Source organism: Uloborus diversus, chromosome 2 (genome assembly GCF_026930045.1).
Source record: "Uloborus diversus isolate 005 chromosome 2, Udiv.v.3.1, whole genome shotgun sequence".
NCBI classification, from domain to species: Eukaryota; Metazoa; Arthropoda; class Arachnida; order Araneae; family Uloboridae; genus Uloborus; species Uloborus diversus.
In genome coordinates, this window is record NC_072732.1 from 167,939,210 (window position 1) to 167,956,836 (window position 17,627).

At 32.4% G+C, this 17,627-nt stretch overlaps 1 protein-coding gene across 1 annotated transcript in view; it reads left to right on the forward strand.

Moving 5' to 3' along the window:
* The first annotated feature begins 204 nt into the window (after nucleotides 1-204).
* The window catches only part of LOC129216649 (SHC SH2 domain-binding protein 1-like), a 31,813-nt gene continuing 14,390 nt past the window's right edge, over nucleotides 205-17,627 (forward strand). Inside the window, exons 1-6 of the mRNA XM_054850866.1 lie at nucleotides 205-459; nucleotides 2,902-3,113; nucleotides 5,212-5,301; nucleotides 6,993-7,226; nucleotides 12,099-12,213; nucleotides 15,199-15,352. Of these exons, the coding sequence (XP_054706841.1) occupies nucleotides 205-459; nucleotides 2,902-3,113; nucleotides 5,212-5,301; nucleotides 6,993-7,226; nucleotides 12,099-12,213; nucleotides 15,199-15,352 (1,060 nt within the window). The remainder of the gene's footprint in view (nucleotides 460-2,901; nucleotides 3,114-5,211; nucleotides 5,302-6,992; nucleotides 7,227-12,098; nucleotides 12,214-15,198; nucleotides 15,353-17,627) is intronic.

The window sequence follows — 17,627 nt, forward strand, 5'->3', positions numbered from 1 at the left end:
AAGGACACTAGAAGTTCATACTTTTGAAATGCCAATGTTTAAGTGCTTTGCTGCAAAGTTTTAATAAATACAATAATTGACTTTGTTATGAATCTTAAAATATTTACTACCTAAATTGTTTTCCCTCCTTTTTCTGCTTTGCCTTCCAATTTTTACATTAATTTCTGCTTTTCTCAAACTTTTGTAGGCTATTCGAATGTAAAAATGGACCCGCTACCTGAATTAACTCCTTGTTTCGTTCATCCAAATATATACAAGCTGGAAATAGATTCTGCTTCCTTAAATGAACTTCTTCAGTTGTTTTGCCTGGATATTTTGCGTGGATGTACCTTTTCTAACGTCGAAACTTTTCTTGTTGAATATGTTACAAGCATTATAGAACCTGTTGGTTGGAAAGCAGTTTGGCGATCAACAAAAGAATCATCTGCTTTTAAATTTGAGTGTGACTTTATTGTTGAGGTGAATATATATAATTTTTACTGTTAATTTATCTTATAATTATTTGCAATTTATGTGTTCACATGCAAGGCTTTTCTTGATTTGCAACATACAAGATTGTTTAATTATTTTTTGATTATTATTATTTTTTTGATTTCAATTATTTTATGTATTTTTGAAAAAACAAAACTTTTATAGTATCCTTTGCAGTTGATGAAATGTAATAAGAGCCTAATGCAATAATGCTAATTTTTAATAACCTGTAACTTACTGACGCTTTTCATTTTATGACTTGTCAGCGTGTCGCAATTATGCAAATGTAGCTTCTAGTCAAGCTCATCATTTAAGGTGGTTAGGAAGGGGACAATCGCCTTGCACTGACTTTCATAAATTAATGTATTTACATATACAGTATAACTGTGATTTAATGATACCCGATTTAACGATTTCCACAATTTAATGATACATTTCACTGGTCCGGATTTGATTGCATTGATTGTCTATGCTTCTTGATTTAACGATATCGTTAAATCGGGGTTATACTGTATGTGGGTGTGGTTTTCTTGTTTTTTGATGTAACATTCATTGAGTATCTTTTGACCCCCCCCCTTTTCTTGGAAAAATTTGAAGTGATGGGCCTGCTTCCAATAACGTTGCTTAAAGTCGGAGATTTAAAAGTTTACAGGGCAGACTTAATGTAATTTGGGCATGGTGAGGTTTCAAAAGTTTTACCTCAGCTATTTGAAATGCTGCATTAAAATTCTGCCAAAAAAAAAAAAAAAAAAAGCCACAAAAGCATTAAAAATTCCATTAAAGTAATAAATAACCTGCTAAATAAATAAAAATAATGAAATTTTTAAAGCAATTTAATGGTTAAAATATAAAATTATTCGACCATTCTTTATCTTCAAGCTTTTTAGGTGACTAAGTTATTGCAACCCCGCCTTTTTAGTAGGTAGGGTATAATACTGGTTTCTTGTGCTTCCCCAAAATATCTACTACAGATGCACCAGATATTGATTTTCCTGGATATTGGATTCTTCCAGGCACATACAGTGGCTCAAGCAAGTGCCCAAGTAGCTGTAATGTCGAATTGAGGCAGTGAGAAGCAAGGGATGTAAGTTTTTTTAAATTTTTGAGTAAAACGTGTTTAAAGATAAGATGCTAGGTAGGATTTCATTGAATTTTTTTTCTAAATCATGATGTATAACAAAACCTACCATAGCTTCTAGTACTATCTCTTGCCCCAAAACAGAGGCGAGGTTCACCTACTATTCGTACTGGTTATCTCCCAATTTTTAATTCTGCCACTTACATCCCTTTGCTTCTCACTGCCTCAATTGTCATCATATTATGGCTTATATGCTTTTATTTGTTTGTGGTATATCTATTTTGTGTTTTCTGAGTAAAGCGTGTTAATTCTAGTAACTGTCATGTTGAATACAGCATTTTTTGCAGCAAAAACAAATATGTAATACATAATACCTACTGATTGATTACAAAAATACTTCAGAAATGCATATGAGAAACATGTTAAGAAAACAAATAATTACTGAAATTGAGGTCAAAAATATGCAGCGTTATAAATACTACAAAAATATCACCAAGTTTACAGTTTTTACTGTATTTAACTTAACAGTTCATTTGTAAATGAATTCCATTCTTCGTTCATTAGCAGCAAGATATTCAATTACAGAATCAAAAATAGTGTTGAGTGAGTTGTTTAAGAGTATTTCTGGGGATGTTTTTCTAATAATAATAGCTAAAGCATGAATGACAACAGCAGAGGGGGGAGGATGCCTATTGTGTCTCCATGGGCTCCCATGTGCAAAACTTTAAGGGGGAGGGGGGCTGAGATATTTTCAACATGGTTTAGCAGGATATTTACCCTGTGGGAACCGATTTCAATACAGATTAGATTTATTAAAATTTGATATTTTTAATAACTTATTCATTAATGGCTGGAGAAGAAATGTTTTTACATTTTGCATAGAAAAAAGTATAAAAGCAAAGAAATTCTAACTTCTAATGGGGTGGACCTTGAGCCTCCACTTGCCCCCCTCCCTCCCCATTCCATTTGGGTGCCCGTCATGTGTGTTGCCGACTCCAAAACAGAAATTTTTAGTGGTATGGTGCTTTAAAGGCCTTTATTCTCATTCTGAAGGTGCGTCACCGTTTTTTTTTTTGAGGGGAGGGGGAGGGAGAAACCCTGTCTAAAGTATATATGCATATTAAAATCAAAGATCTTTCATTTTGTCCGCAGTTTTTGTGCATTGACATCTCCCCACTTTTTAAAAATTTTAATACAAGCCTTCCTGATAGTTCCCTTGTTTTCATTAACTTTTACTCAGTCCGTCATTTTAAAGTTTTCCACAAGGGGTGCAAAGAATATTATACTCTATGCAAATTCAGTATTATGGAAAAACAATAATGATTTATGATGATTAATTTTTTTTGTTATAGGTGATTAATGTTAGCTTAGAAAAACTGGAAGCAGATGTTTATGTAAGAAGTGTCATTATAGAAAATTCTGATTTATCAATTTTAGAAACCTTAAAAACCAAAATAAACCCTGAGAATTTACTCACCGTTCCATTAATAGAATTATTTACTATAAGTGAAAATGATGAAGAGGAATTATATGCCAAGACTGCAACTTGTATTGAGCATGTCAGGTAAAATAACTTAAAACACTTTTATTAATGTGCTTTAAATAACATTTTAAATATTGAATTTGTGCATGGTTTATTATGTTAAATTTATGTTTTTTGTTAATGCATGAATAATTTTCTTTGAAATTCAATTTTCATCATAATGGATAAAATTTTCAAAAAAAAAAAAGAAAAAAAAATGTATACCATGATATTTGCATTGAGCAGATGGAAAGTTTTTATGAGAAAGACATATCTGTAAGATAGTTACAGGATAGGTAGTTATTTGCTACGTACTATTGCTAAAAAAACACACACACACAGCTATGTTTGTTACTTACGAATTTAACACACTGGGGGGAAAAAAGCAAGGGAAATTCCAACCTGGCCAAAATTTTAAGTGGTATTTTTTAAAATTGAAGTAAGAGTATGCTTAAAGTGAAGAATTGACATAAATAATGCACAAATTTTAAGAAGACCTCTTCATTAGTGCAAAAAAAAGTTTAAAAAACTAAAAAAACACGCTTCTGTAGCGAAATGAACTAAAAAGTGAAAAATAATCTTTGGATGATTATAGTTGACCAATCACTTAATTTTAATGTAATACAAAAAACCGTGCAGTGCTGTGTATTTATTTTTGCTTGGACAACAAATGGAAGAAATTCAAGACAACTGATAAGAAGCCCCCCACGCTTTTTTGTGTTACATTAAAATTAAGTGATTGGGTTAACTACTATCATCCACAGATTATTTTTCACTTTTTAGTTCATTTAAATTGCAATTACTTCTTTTCGTGAAAGTCTTAGTTGGGACTTAATTGACGAAATTATTTATAAAACGAGTGCGAGGTAATATCTTAAAGTTAAGACAAGGGCACCCCGATGGGAAGCTACTGTGAGTCTTTGATGTATGTTTGCGGAAATCATATTTATATTACTTTGAAAATTTGAGATGCATTTGAATAAAAGTTTTGTTCAACAATGGTCTGATCAGCAATGAATTTCCAATTGATGGCTTACCTAAATTTTGGCATGAAATTAGTTCAAAACAATTCTATTTCATGTTCTAATTACCTTTGAACATTGGAACAAATTTTGTCTGATGCAGAAAGTTAAAGGTTTTTGTAGATATTTTTAAATAATTTTTGCGAGCATTTTTAAATGTGTTTTTAAAATTTTTCCTTTTTCATAGTGTTGGATTTATGCCAAAATATTTATTAAAACTGGAGGAAACTAACAATTAAGAGTTAATTAATTTGATTATGAATATTTCATTGTCATCAGGTCTGAGGTCGCGCGCCAAATTTCAAAAGAATCTGATCGCTGGAAGTAGGCGAAATTGTATTGCAAGATTCCGCTACAAGATACATACATACAGGTGAAGCTAATAAAAGCGTGTTAAAAACCTCTTCACACAACTATAAAGCCATGGGAGTCGGTTCTCTCACTGTTTTCTGGTTGTGTGGTGTGCTTTTTGTACTGATGAAAAGATTCCATTGTAGCCTTTAAATAGCTATATGTTTTTTTTTGAGCATTTGTGCTTTATTTACACTTTTTTTTCACTTTAATCATACAGTAGCACAAAGCTTATTTTATCATTTTTCATCAAAGAGTAGTTTATTTTTTTGTCGTTTAATTTGATGCTCAAAGATTTTAGATAAGTTTTTCTTTCACAAAGTAATTCTATCTAATGAAACAGAAAATTTATTTCATGAACAAAGCATCGAAAAAGAACCCTCCATTTGGGGGGGGGGGGCTCAACACCTTTCTTGGTAAAAGCCCTGATGCCCCCCAAAAATGTTTGGTCATGTTACACCTCTGACTCTCAGAACTTTAAACTTTTGACTCTCGACTCCGACTCTTTTACCCCAAAATCAGTCCAATTCAGACTCTTCAACTGCGACTCTACAGCCCTGAAATATATTTTATAAAGAGAAATACTGGATGATGAGTCTCGGTAGATAATGTAATACAGTGATTTAGGAGTGAAATAGGAATTTTTTTTTTTTGGTTCCATACCAGAAGAACTCAAAGTGAATCTTTGAGTTATGCAAGATAGTTTTTATTCTTGTCCCTGTAAAGTTTGCATATTTGTGATTGATTTGATGACGTATATTTTAAAGGCTGTTCATGACGCAACTTGCTCGTCCTTGGGATGGAGATGATGATGATATCTCATATACTGAAAAAATATTGAAACCACGCCTACAGTTGTAAGTTTTTACTTGCCATTAATGTATTTTTTAAAAATTTATGTTGAAATTGTTTATTATGTTTGTAATCACTGCTAAAGTTGAGGGAGGAGCTCCTCCTCCAACAAATTATTTGTTTTTTTATTGTAAAAATAATGCAAATGTAATGTAAATTGTGGTTTCAAATCACCATTTTTTTATGAATTCCCCAAATATTTGTTTTTAACAACAGCAATGTTTTTAATGAATAAGTTTTCTCATAGCACATTCAGAATGAGTTGCGTATAGAAACTAATTCGTTTGTAATTTCAAATGGCTACTAATCTAAAAATTTTGGTTATAAATTAAAGCTTGTAAAAGTTTTTGGTGTTCTTATTTAGTGTAAATGATGACAGAAAAGAAAATAATAATTAAAAAAAAAACGAAGTGCAAGTCATACGCAAGTTTTCATTGAATAAGATTTTCTAAATCTTGCTGTAAAGCAGCATCTCCCACTGCTACCATTACCATCTCTTAACCCAATAAAGATGAGAGTTTATCTTATCATTTGTGCTTCTTGTCTTTGAATTTTTAATTTTATCACTTACTCTTTTGCTTCTTGATGTTTCATAGATCCTTTACAGAGGTACATCATAAACAACTTCAACAGCCATTTTTAGCTTTCTGTAGAATAGTATTAACAGATGAGGATGGAGTAGTGGCCAGCTTTTAATAAATTGTCTCACTTTTTAACATTCCTCTTTAAGACATAATAACTAAACTCATTTTGGTGAGACATTTTTTTTCTCATTTTAGTTTCGAGTTTTCATGGGATGATCCAGTAGTTCACTGTATGTAGATATGCATACAAGGGCAAATCAAAACGTTTGCGCCTATTTTTTTAAAGCCAAAATATGGCTGTGAAGACAAAGCAAGCATGTACATTCGCAGCAGTGACAGTTCCTTGAACCGTACCAGCCGTATCTGCTTTTTGCTCGGAAGAGCGGAGCTGCTGCCAGTCATTTTAAGATGACTGTTGTTCTTCAGACGTCCACAACTTATGAGCAGTGAAGTGTTATTCGTTTTGTATGTAGCAACGGACAAAAGCCCATAGCAATTCACAGGGGAACCTACAGTTCAGAACTTGCCCTAGTGATTTTCATGTTTTTGCTCCACTGAAGAAGTTTCTGGCAGGACAGAGATTCACATATGACGAAGCCAAGAACCCGGTTTGACGGTGGTTCCACAGGCAGTCGGAAGAATTTATCACAGGGGGATCTTTAATTTAGTGCTGTGGTGGGACAAATGTCTAAACCGGTGTGGTGACTATGTGGAGAAATAATGTAAGGTACGTGCACTTGTAAATACCTGTATGTAGTGAATAAAAAATAGGCACAAAGACTTTGATTTGCCCTCATAGATCGACAAAAACTGGAAAAATCTTAAACAGCAGGGAAAAAATTTAGGCACCAAACAAATTATTTTTCAGAGTTAATACAAAAATTTAACCTAGCATGGCGTCGGAAAGCTTCTTGTTCTGAAAGAGTTAGTCAGCAGGATATCCCCCCCCCCCCCCGACTCACGGGTTGGACCCTGTAAATATATATTATGAGTTGTTTCAAAATATGTTTTGTAAATGTCATAAAATGTTTTAAACCCCTCGAATAATGGTTTGTGGTTCTGTTCACATAAATTGAATGGAATACTTATGGATTTATACTTTCTCATTGCAGGTTCTTTGACATGAAGAATAATATTTTACCTAAACCTGTAATAACTAAGATACAATTAATCCTCAAGGAAGGTTGGAAAATATATAAGGATTTAGATGCCTTATACACAGAAATGAATATCAGCGACTCTGAAGCAGAGATAAATGATGATGATTTGATGCATTCTATGTCTTTAAGAACTAGACTTGGGGAACTGCAAGCAAAATTGGAGATGCTAGAAAATCCAATCATTAGGTAAATAACTACAATTCATATTTCAAAACATCTTGTGAAGTTAAGGAGGAGAAAGATTAAAAGTCAATGAAATCTAGCAATTTCCATCTATATTTTTCATTTTTTCACTTTCTCATGTTATTTCATCTTTTAAAAATCTGCTTTTTTGTATTACAGTGAAATTCTGTTACAACAAATACCAATACTGCGGAATATCCGTTTCAAGGAAATACATTTTCAGCAATGACTTAACTTCCATTACATTACTTGAATTCCATTACAATGAAAACTTTGTTACTACGAACAAAAGTTGTGATCCCTTGATGTTTTGCTGTAGTTAGATTTCATTGTATTTTTAATTAGTAAACTTTTCTCTATATATGTAAAAAACAATATCTTTCTGTGCTCAAAGTTCAGCTATATCAATCATTCTTACAGCTATGAAATTTGGAACACTGTCTGAAAGGTGCTTTAAAGCTTGAATTTAATCTAAATTTTTAAAATAATTGGTATTTTATCAATTTTTTAGTTTAATCAGATGAGTTTTTGCTTGTTCACGAAAGTGTCGCCAATCCTATTAAACTGAGAAAAATTCAATGCATCCTTAGATGAACAAACAAATTCTGTTCAATTGCTGTGTTGTTTGAAGTTCTACTTAATTTACCATTTTTGAGAACTTTTTAAGTAGTACAGTAGGCTCCACTTCATGTGATCACTTTTGAACAAATACAATTTGATACCAATAACCGAAAAGAATCCATGACACTAAAATCTTTTTTTTTTTTTCAATTAAGCTTTTTTTTTTCTTGCTACAACAAATTAAGTTTACAATGACTTAACAAAACACAGTTTTAAGTTAGAAGTTACTAAATTACCAGAATGGAAATAGCTGAGTTATAAATGGGAAAATTAAAGTATGCAATAGGGTGGCCCATATTTTATAGTCAAAATTTCAAAACTAGTTTACATATCTGGGCACCCGCTATTTTTTTTACTAGTAATAAAACAAGTATTTTGGCAAAGTTTGAAGATAATATTCCAATTGGAAGACAGTGCTCAAAGACATTTAATATTAAATATAAAATTGAAAAATAGGAAATTTTGAGGATTGTTTTAAATTAAGTACAAATAGCTGAGTAGTAGTAAATTAGTTTATTTTATTGTATAATATTGATTAATAATACAAAAATCTTATAGGAAAGTACTGGTTGGGGTAAATAAACATGGTTTAATGCTTTGAAGTTGATGGCTTCAAACTTTCAACAGCTACTTGTTTTGTCGTTTTGGACGGAACCAACTTTCTGTTAGCCTCAACAACTTGCAGGACCAACTGTTTCTCTTCTTCATCATTTGTCAAAAGCTTATTAAACTCTTCAAAAAGTTTCACACCACGCTCAGCTATATCATTAACAACTTTCATATTTTTTGTGATTTGTTTACCACTAATGTAATGTTCATTGCTGTTCCATTCATTTGGATGTGTGGTCAAAAAATGTGAATTTATTTTCAATTTATCAAACACCTGCAATGATCTTTTATTGGCAAAATCAGCCAAAACGGCCTGGTCAGTTAAAAGTGACAAATCTCCTCTTACCTTCCGGTCAGTAGGTTCACACTCCATCTTCTTGACAATTTCTACCTTTTCCTCATTTAAAACTTTCTCTGAGAATAAACTTAAGCCAACTAACTCATCCGAGAGGTACCAAAGATGATTTTTTATGGCATTTTTAACCACTTCACTAATTTGAGAATCAATAATTCCATAATTGGTCATGTCTTTCCACAGACAAAGGTCTGCCCAAGCAGCATTTGTAGCCATAGGGGCTTCAAACCAATATTTTACATGTACAAGAGCTCCAAAGTTCACAAAGCGTTCTAACTGCAATTTTTCCTTTTGTGTGGTTTTGAAACTGTCTTCCTCACGAAACAAGTGAATTTTAATGGCGTATAACAATTTCGCCATCCAACGAGCGTGGTGTACTGCACCTGGAGCTCTCCAATGAATTTTATATGGAGTATAGCCCAGAGCTAGAAGAGTCATCTCTATTAACTCCATGTAATCATCTCTGGGCTGCTTATCCCTTCCTAAGACAACTAATAAAGCATTTACCGCAGTGAGCTTTAAATTTTCACTGCCAGGAGCTTTTTCTAATGGTTGATAGTTTTCTTTGTGTATGAAGGGCCATGCTACCTTGAATCTTTTGAATAAAGGAATGTCAGGACCACTAGATGGTCCGAAACAGAGAGTAAATACCTTACTGAGAACAATCTCCAAAATGTGGTGCCTGCATGGTAGCCATAATAATTCTTCTCCAATTTTATGTTCCAGCATAACACAAGCTCCATTTTTAAACCCTGTATTAACGGATGTAGTGTCACAACACATGCCGACTATTTTGTTCTCCAAACCCCATTCACTTAGTACATTATAAACTGCATTCGCTGCATTTGCACCAGTACCCCTTACAAGTTTTGGCACTCCAAGCAATTTCTCCTTACCATCTGCACCTGCAGATACTAATACGGGCAATCGATCTACTTTATCAGTGCTCAAAATATCAGGAAGAATCTTCCCGTCCCAATGGACAATAACTGGATCGTCAAAAGAAACACATTGCTTTATTTCTTCAAACACAGCTTTTCTTCCTTCTTTCCTTTTGCGTTGAATAGTACTTCGTGATAATGGCAAGGAACTAGGGTCATGCCCCAATGCCGATGCAATAGGGACCATTAGTCTAAAGGCTTCCCTATCAGAAACCTTATTGCGATCTAATGCGCTTGTGACATGTTTAGAAAATAAAGATTTCTTAGCAATTGGTTCATTCTGTGAGTCTTTTTGGGATTCCCTTCTTTTAAAAGAAGATGGTGGCTTATACATATACTTATACATCTCTTCTGATTTATCTATGGCTGAATCAGATTGTTCTCTTGATTCATCATCTGAATTTGAAATAGTCACAGTTGGAGATATCAGGGAAGAGGACCCTGGCTCATTCCCTTTTTCAAGTCTCTTTTGTTCTTTCATTTTTCTTTGAAATTTCCTTTCTTGTTTCATGTTGTATTTCTTGTCTTCTGATGAAATAATCATATTTCTTTCCGTCCTCTGATCAATTAAAAATTTTCTGTCTTCATCTACTTTGCATATAGTAATTGCATCATTGTGAGCAATGTCAAATAATATATCTAGCTGCTCTTGAAATAGTGTTTCACGTTTCTTTTGGGTATCAGAGATTCTTCCTTTATTTTTTTTTAACAGAAGCCATTCAGAGTGTAATTTTTCAAGCTTATCAATACAATGTTTTACAAGTCTAATCGGGATAGCTGTTTTTTGCCACACTAAAATTAATTCTTCTACAGTGCTGTGACTGGCATTTCGAACCGATTTTTTCCTTTGGAGAAAAAAATGGAATCTAAGAAGGACTTGCTTTATAGTTGGTAACTGATTAAATCGAGATATTGGTTCTAGATCTTTGATACCTATCAAGAATATACTGTCCGCTTGACGTGTTGATGATAAAGCCATATTTTCACAAAAAAGTCCTAAACAATGTCTTGTATAAAAACAGTCCTCACAAACAACTATTGATAGTTATATATTTTTAAGACATTTTTCTTGGTATTTCTTTCACAAAAACAGCATCTGAAAGAAAACAAGAATACAGAAATCAATATTTAAGAAATAAGGAAATAACAAATTTTTTAAAACTTTGACGATGTTGAGCACTGCCTTCTACTCAACCTAGGACATTGAATTTTTGGCACTTTACTACTATCAACGAAGGTAAAAAAAATAGTGGGTGCCCTGGGGTATAGGGTAAATTTGAAATTTTTGGGCCACCCTAGTATGCAATTTTTATAAACATGGTGAAATAAAATATATGCCTGTTTATTCTTGCATCTTTTCTTTTGATATTTGTAAACCAGTTTCAACTTCACCATCTTTCCATCACGGTTTTCTTGATGTTTAAATGTTTATGTAGCTGGGCTTTGTTTTGAATTTCATCGCGATTCTTTAGAACGTACAAAGTAATGGCCGAGAAATTTTTAGCATGGCTGCAGCATTTCTTTGACTCAGCATGGGTAAATTGTCAAAGTGTTTTATAACATTAATTTCTTCCTCAACTATTAAAATCATTGCGCTTTTTCTCTCTGGATAAAACGTTAGGCCGTTTAGACTGAAGTTTTTGAAGTTTTTGCTTTACTGATAGAAGTGAATTCGTTTTTCCAGCAGCTACATTAATTATCTCAAAGTGGGAGAAGATCACCACCTGCAACCACGGTCACGGACATGTCTAGTGGCAGAAGTTTTGCATGTGCAAACAAAAGGCATCTTAGGAGAATTTGTAGTCACTGAGAACAAACGTCCTGTTGTTTCCTCCCTAGATTAAGTTTGCATTGCTATTGAATGCCACAGAATGCATCAGAGTACCACACAAAAAGTTAGTCTCGTCAGGGTTTGCTTTTGTATTTCTGTTCATTAAGGAACAAAAACAGGGAAAAAATGAAAGTTTATGAAAAAGTGATAACAATAAAGACACTTATTACAATTTCCGATGTTTTTAACATGTATTAGTATACAAGTGTTTCGAGACTTCCTGATTCTGATAACGTTAAGCGCATGATAACATTAACCATGATCACATTAAGTGGCCCCTACTGTAGTTGCTTTTTTCATCTTTTTTATTTTATTTATTTAAGGCACAACTGAAATTCCCAAACCCAAAATTCTTGAGAAAAAGATTAGTCAAAAGAATTTGTGTATAATATATATATATATATATATATATATATATATATATATATATATATATATATATATATATATATATATATATAAATCAATAGATATAATTGCTTACTTTAGTTTTTAACTAATTTTTCTACTTAATATAGATCTCTGGTTATGAAAAAGTATGTCCCTAGAAAATCTTTCAAATCTCAAATGAGTTCTAAGGCAGGCCCAGTGACATTTATAATTGCTAAAGAATTTACATTTGAAGTCATCAAAGTGAGTTATTCATATATTTTAATTTGATTTCTATCAATTAGAACAAGAAGTTCCGTCTAAAACTAGACGAGCCTACTTTCTCGTATACCCGTACTACTTTCTAGTACCTGATCAATATTCTCAAAAATAGCTAAAATCGCAAATTTTTTCAAACATATTTTTTTTTATATTTTAAGCTGATTTCTAGGAATAAAATATTCCTTACTTTTCTTCAAAAAAACGAACAAATAAAATAGCAGCACCTTTTAAATAAAGCAGCTAATACACTTCTTTCCATTAAAAAAATTTTTTAACAGCTTTCAAAACGAAAAAATAATAATAAGTTCATTAAAATAAATACATCATATAAAAAAAAATCGTTTCTTTTTCCCCTGTTGCCGAAAATAATTTTTTAAACGAATTAATGCACTTACCAAAATAAAAAAAAACAATAAAATGTCAACTTAAAGAAATAATTTTCATTGTCAAAAAAAAAAAAAAAAAAATCGTCTGCGCATATTTTTCGAGTTTATTCACCGAAAACTAAATACCTAAATTAAAACTTTAGCGTGAAAATAAAAACAAATCATATCAACAATAATTATTTCACTGTTAAAACCACAGCAGCGGAGTCGGAGTCAATCTCATGTTGGGATAAAAGAGTCGGAGTCGAATATCCAAGAATCGGAGTCAGTCATTTGTCCTCCGTGTATAAATGTTTGCCAAAGCTACGAAGTCAGAGTCGAAGTCGGGGAGTCGGAGTCCGATTAATTGTCGAGAACAAGAGTCAGAGTCGGTGTCAGGTCCCCCTAAGTTCTCGGAGTCGGGAGTCAAGAGCTATTTCCAACAAAGTTTGTTTGAAGTAAATCCGCTTTCAAGTACGGAATCTACATTGACTTTCAGTTTCCCCGTAGGCGCTAATGTTAAGGGATTTGAACTGTTCAAAATTGAACGGAAAATTGTTCAAATCAAAAAGATATCTTATATACAAGTTTTTTCATCAAAAGCTTTTTCCTACAAAGTTTGTTTGAAGCAAATTCGCCTCACAGTTCAGAATTGCTTTGAATTTCCCCGTAGGCGCTAATGTTAAGTTTTTTTGAACTGTTCAAAGTTGAAAAAAAAAAGTTCAAATCAAAAAGTGAAATATGGGAATGAGGTGTCCTCGCCGAGATCTTTCGAACAAAAAAAAGTTTGTTCGAATCGGACTATTCATTCAAAAGTTATTAGGGGGGGACAGACAGACAGACCGACAGACATTTTCCCCCATCTCAATACCCTACTTTCCAATTTTTAATTTTTCAATATTTATTTAATTATTTTATTTATTTTTGACTTTTTTTTGTTTTTCACGATATTTTTAAGATGCATTAAGCCTTCTTTCATGCTTTTTTCTTCTTTTTCTGACTTTTACTGGGAAAGTAGGCTAAAAATTAAAATTTCCTAGTTTTGTCATTGCGATTATGATGTAATAATGTGATAATTTAAAATATTAAAATATTTTTTTGCACTGTATTAATTGAAAGTAAACCTCTTCAGTAGGATGGTTCCAAAAAACTTTTTTTTCATCTGGTGTAAAGACCACTCCCTATTTTTTTTTCTTACTAATAATATAATGCTCTAAAAGGTTTAGCTTCTTACTCACATTTTAAGAGGATGCTCAATGACCCCTAAATTTAACATTATCCGTAATATAGAAAATGCCACAAGTTTAGAAACATTTAATTTCCCCAGCTGTTTTTTTGTAAATAATTATTTTATTGCAATGTATATGCATATTACTAGTGTATATTATAATGTGTAGCATTGTGTTTTTTCAGTTCAATGTATTTTTTAATTCCCTTCCGCATTCATATGAAGTTTGGGGGAGGCTGTTGAGCACCCTCTTTTTTTCAGTTGAAATAGGAAGCTAAAATTCTTCCAGTATATTACTATCCACAAGTCTAATAATATTGAGAAGTGACCCGTTATCTTGGAGAAACTTTTTTTTTTTTTTGCATATTTTTGAACCTCCCTACTCTTCAGTTTTAAACAGTTTCATTTTTTTTCCAAACACAGAACTTTGATTTTTAAATGCATTTTTAAATTCAAGGTCAGTTTTCTACGATTTAATAAAAACCAAGCAGCAAAATTTTCTTATTTGGATATTAAATTACTGTTTTCTTTAAGAGTTCAATTATAGAATATATTAAATAACATTTTTGAGCAAAATGATAAAATTTGAAGTTAATAGGAGCATTGACACTTGACTCTGCTGAAGAAATTCAAAATTCAGAATAACTTGTTATATTAGTTGGCACTTGACATTCCTTACATTAAGCTCGTCCGTTATCAAGTCACTGTCTATAGATTTATTTTTAAGAAACCATGAACTAGAGAGTATACTTCACAAGTGTGTCACTTGTGTAAATTTTTGGAATTTTTTTTGTATGAATTTTATGCAACTAAAAACTCACAACTTCAACTTTTCAGTAGAATCTTACATGTGATTTTTGTAAAGTAACTAACATTCTAGCGCAAGATTTCAACTTTTTTCCACATTTGGATTCTTAAAATAATGTATGAACTTTTTTGCATCTGCATCTCTAGTTGAAATTTGTGTATTTATTTATTTTTTCTAAACTTTTACATCCCGTACAAAAATATTTGTTTTAAAGTTGAGATATTTTATTTTAATTAATAAAATGTTATTGTATTTATGTGATATTTGTCAGTTTTGTTCTCATTTTAATGAAAGTTGTAGTAATGAATTATTTATTTTTAAATATTTAAGAAATCTATCTGAACCTAAGTACTTAATTAAAATGACACTATTGTTGGTTTTTCTATATTTGTACATGACCTTGCAAACCTCCAAGGAAAATAAGCAAATTTTGATTTTTTTTTGAACCATTGTTAAATCAAGCAAGTTAATTTCCCTTTTATCCAATCTGTATAAAATTAGGTAATTTGAAAACATTAATATTTTGTGAGCATTTATTTATTTATTTATTTATTTATTAAACTTAGAATTTAGATCTTGGTCCAACAACAGTTTTGGAATTCGAGCATAATCCAGAAAGTGCATTCAAGTGCTGTTCTTCTGGAGACAGAATTCTAATATTCCCTGGAGTTTATCAATGTGACAATCTGGGATGGTTAGAAGGAGATGTGTCTATTTATGGTGCGTATGAAACAAATCTTTTAACACTTATAAATTTTCAAACCCTCTTTTTTGCGTACAAATGCATAGAATCCTTACTAATTTTATAATTGTGAAAGTAAGTTTGTTTATAATGTTTTCATATCTGAACTACTCAACTGATCGTCATGAAATTTCGCATACACGTTTTCATGGGCACAGAATTGAACATAGGTTATTTTAAAGTCAGGAAAGAAGTATTCAAAGATTTTTATTCCAATTGCGAGTATCTTATCAAAAAATGGTAATATCTGTTCATGTTTTGCAGCATGTTAAAGCCCTTAAACAGCTGCACTGGGTGAACTATACCTGAAGTTCAAGAGATAATTAGAACAGCCCCTAATTTTCCCCTTTAAGTTGATTTCATATTCTTAAACAAGACTTATCCTCATTTTTAAAGTATTATCTGCAGTTTCTGTTCACAGAATTAAAAGTAAATTGAGTTGAATTTCTGATTCATAGCAGACGATATTTTTATTAAAAAAAAGTAATAAATAACTAGCATGAAGGATTTTTTTTCTAAAAAAAAAAGTGAAGGTTATATCTCTTAATAAAATATGATGTGTTTGGTTTTCATGTTCTTTTTTTTAAATATGGTGCATCAGGCTCGAACTGGCCCGCCTGCCAACCTGCCCGAGTGCAGGTGCGCTCTTCCTACTTTTTAAGATTAAATGCAATGCAAATGCCTTTGCTGAAAAAAAAATAAATAATTTCAATTTTGACATTTTGAATTCAAATTATGTTTTTCTCAATCACAAGTGTGTATATGTAGGCGTGTGTATGTGTTTGTGTCTGTGTATAGGCATGAGTGTTTGGGTATGTGTATGCCTATACACAAACACAAACGTCAGACAAAGACGTATATGTAGGCGTGTGAGTATGTGTGTAGGTGTATGTTTGCATGCGTGTGTGTGTAGGTTATGGACGCAACCTGGAGACGAATTTTGTTATGGAGGAGCAGCATCGGGAGGGGCCGGCCGACGGTGATGCTGTAAAGGGAGTTGGGGGGAAAATAAAATCAGCTTAACGCCAAGGACAGTAAAGTGAGAACAATAAGCAATGTGATTGCTCAAAAAAAAAACTTGTAAATTCAGAACGAAAGTTTTGAAATTGATTCGAAAGCTCTCATACCCTCCCCTCATTTTGAAGTTTCGAAAATTTTCCTTCTAGCCGGCTTTCATTGATGTTATCGTCTAAACTTTTCCGTCTTTTGAGTTTCAATTTCGAAAAATTGCCGGGAAAAGTTCCTTCTACCCCTCCCTTCCCGTAATGTTTCCAAAGATGACAAGAGCGTTTTTAAGACTCTGATTAAAAAAAGAGAGAGAGAGAGACCTTCGAGTTTTCAATCAAATATATTCCGGAATTTCGATTTCGAAAACGTTGTGGAAGAAAGTTTCGAATCCCATTCTTTCCCTAACGTCATTAAAGATGGACGGCAAAAACGTTTTAGGATTAAAATTTAAAAAATTTCTGGAAATGGAGGCCACTAGGCCTTCTCTCTTTATCTTCTAGCATCACCGAAGTTATGAGTTTTTCTACACTTTTTTTTAATGAATTTCATAGTGGAAAAGTTGAATTTCATATAGCTATGTAGCAGTGCATTTTATAACATAATGACCATGGGACATCAATGTCGTCTAGTGAAAAAAATATCGCTCAGAAGATGCGAAATCAAACCACTAGGCGACACTTCAGAAATTCCGAATGCACTTATTCATTATTTTTTGTGAATTGCCGTTTTTAGCACTCAAAAAACTCGTGAAACGTGCCTTCCCCTAAAAGTTAACAAAGATGGCCTACAGTCAAGTTTTTACAATTTCAATGTGAAGTCCACAAAATCTCTCCTCTCCGAAATAAACAAAAATCGTCTAAAACTGTGTTAAAAAAATTCCGGGAAAAGCTCACCAAAATCGCTCTCTCTCTCTCCCCCCCCCCAACACATCCCAAAAATAGTCTATAACTGTATTTTTATGACTTGAATTCCAAAAAATTTCCAGGGGAGAGTTCCTCAACCTCCTCTCTCCAATGTCATCGAAGACTGTCAAAACTTTTGAATTTTTGGAGCTTCAATTTCGAAAAAATCACCGGAATCCAAAACTTTTTCGAAAATGTCGTTAATGAGGGCTTTCAATTACGTTTTTAGAACTTCAATTCCGAAAAACTTTCGGGGGAGAGTCCTCGATCTCGAGTCCTTCTCCTAACGTCAATGACGAAAGACCCACTAACATTATATTTTTGAATGTTCAATATTGAGAAG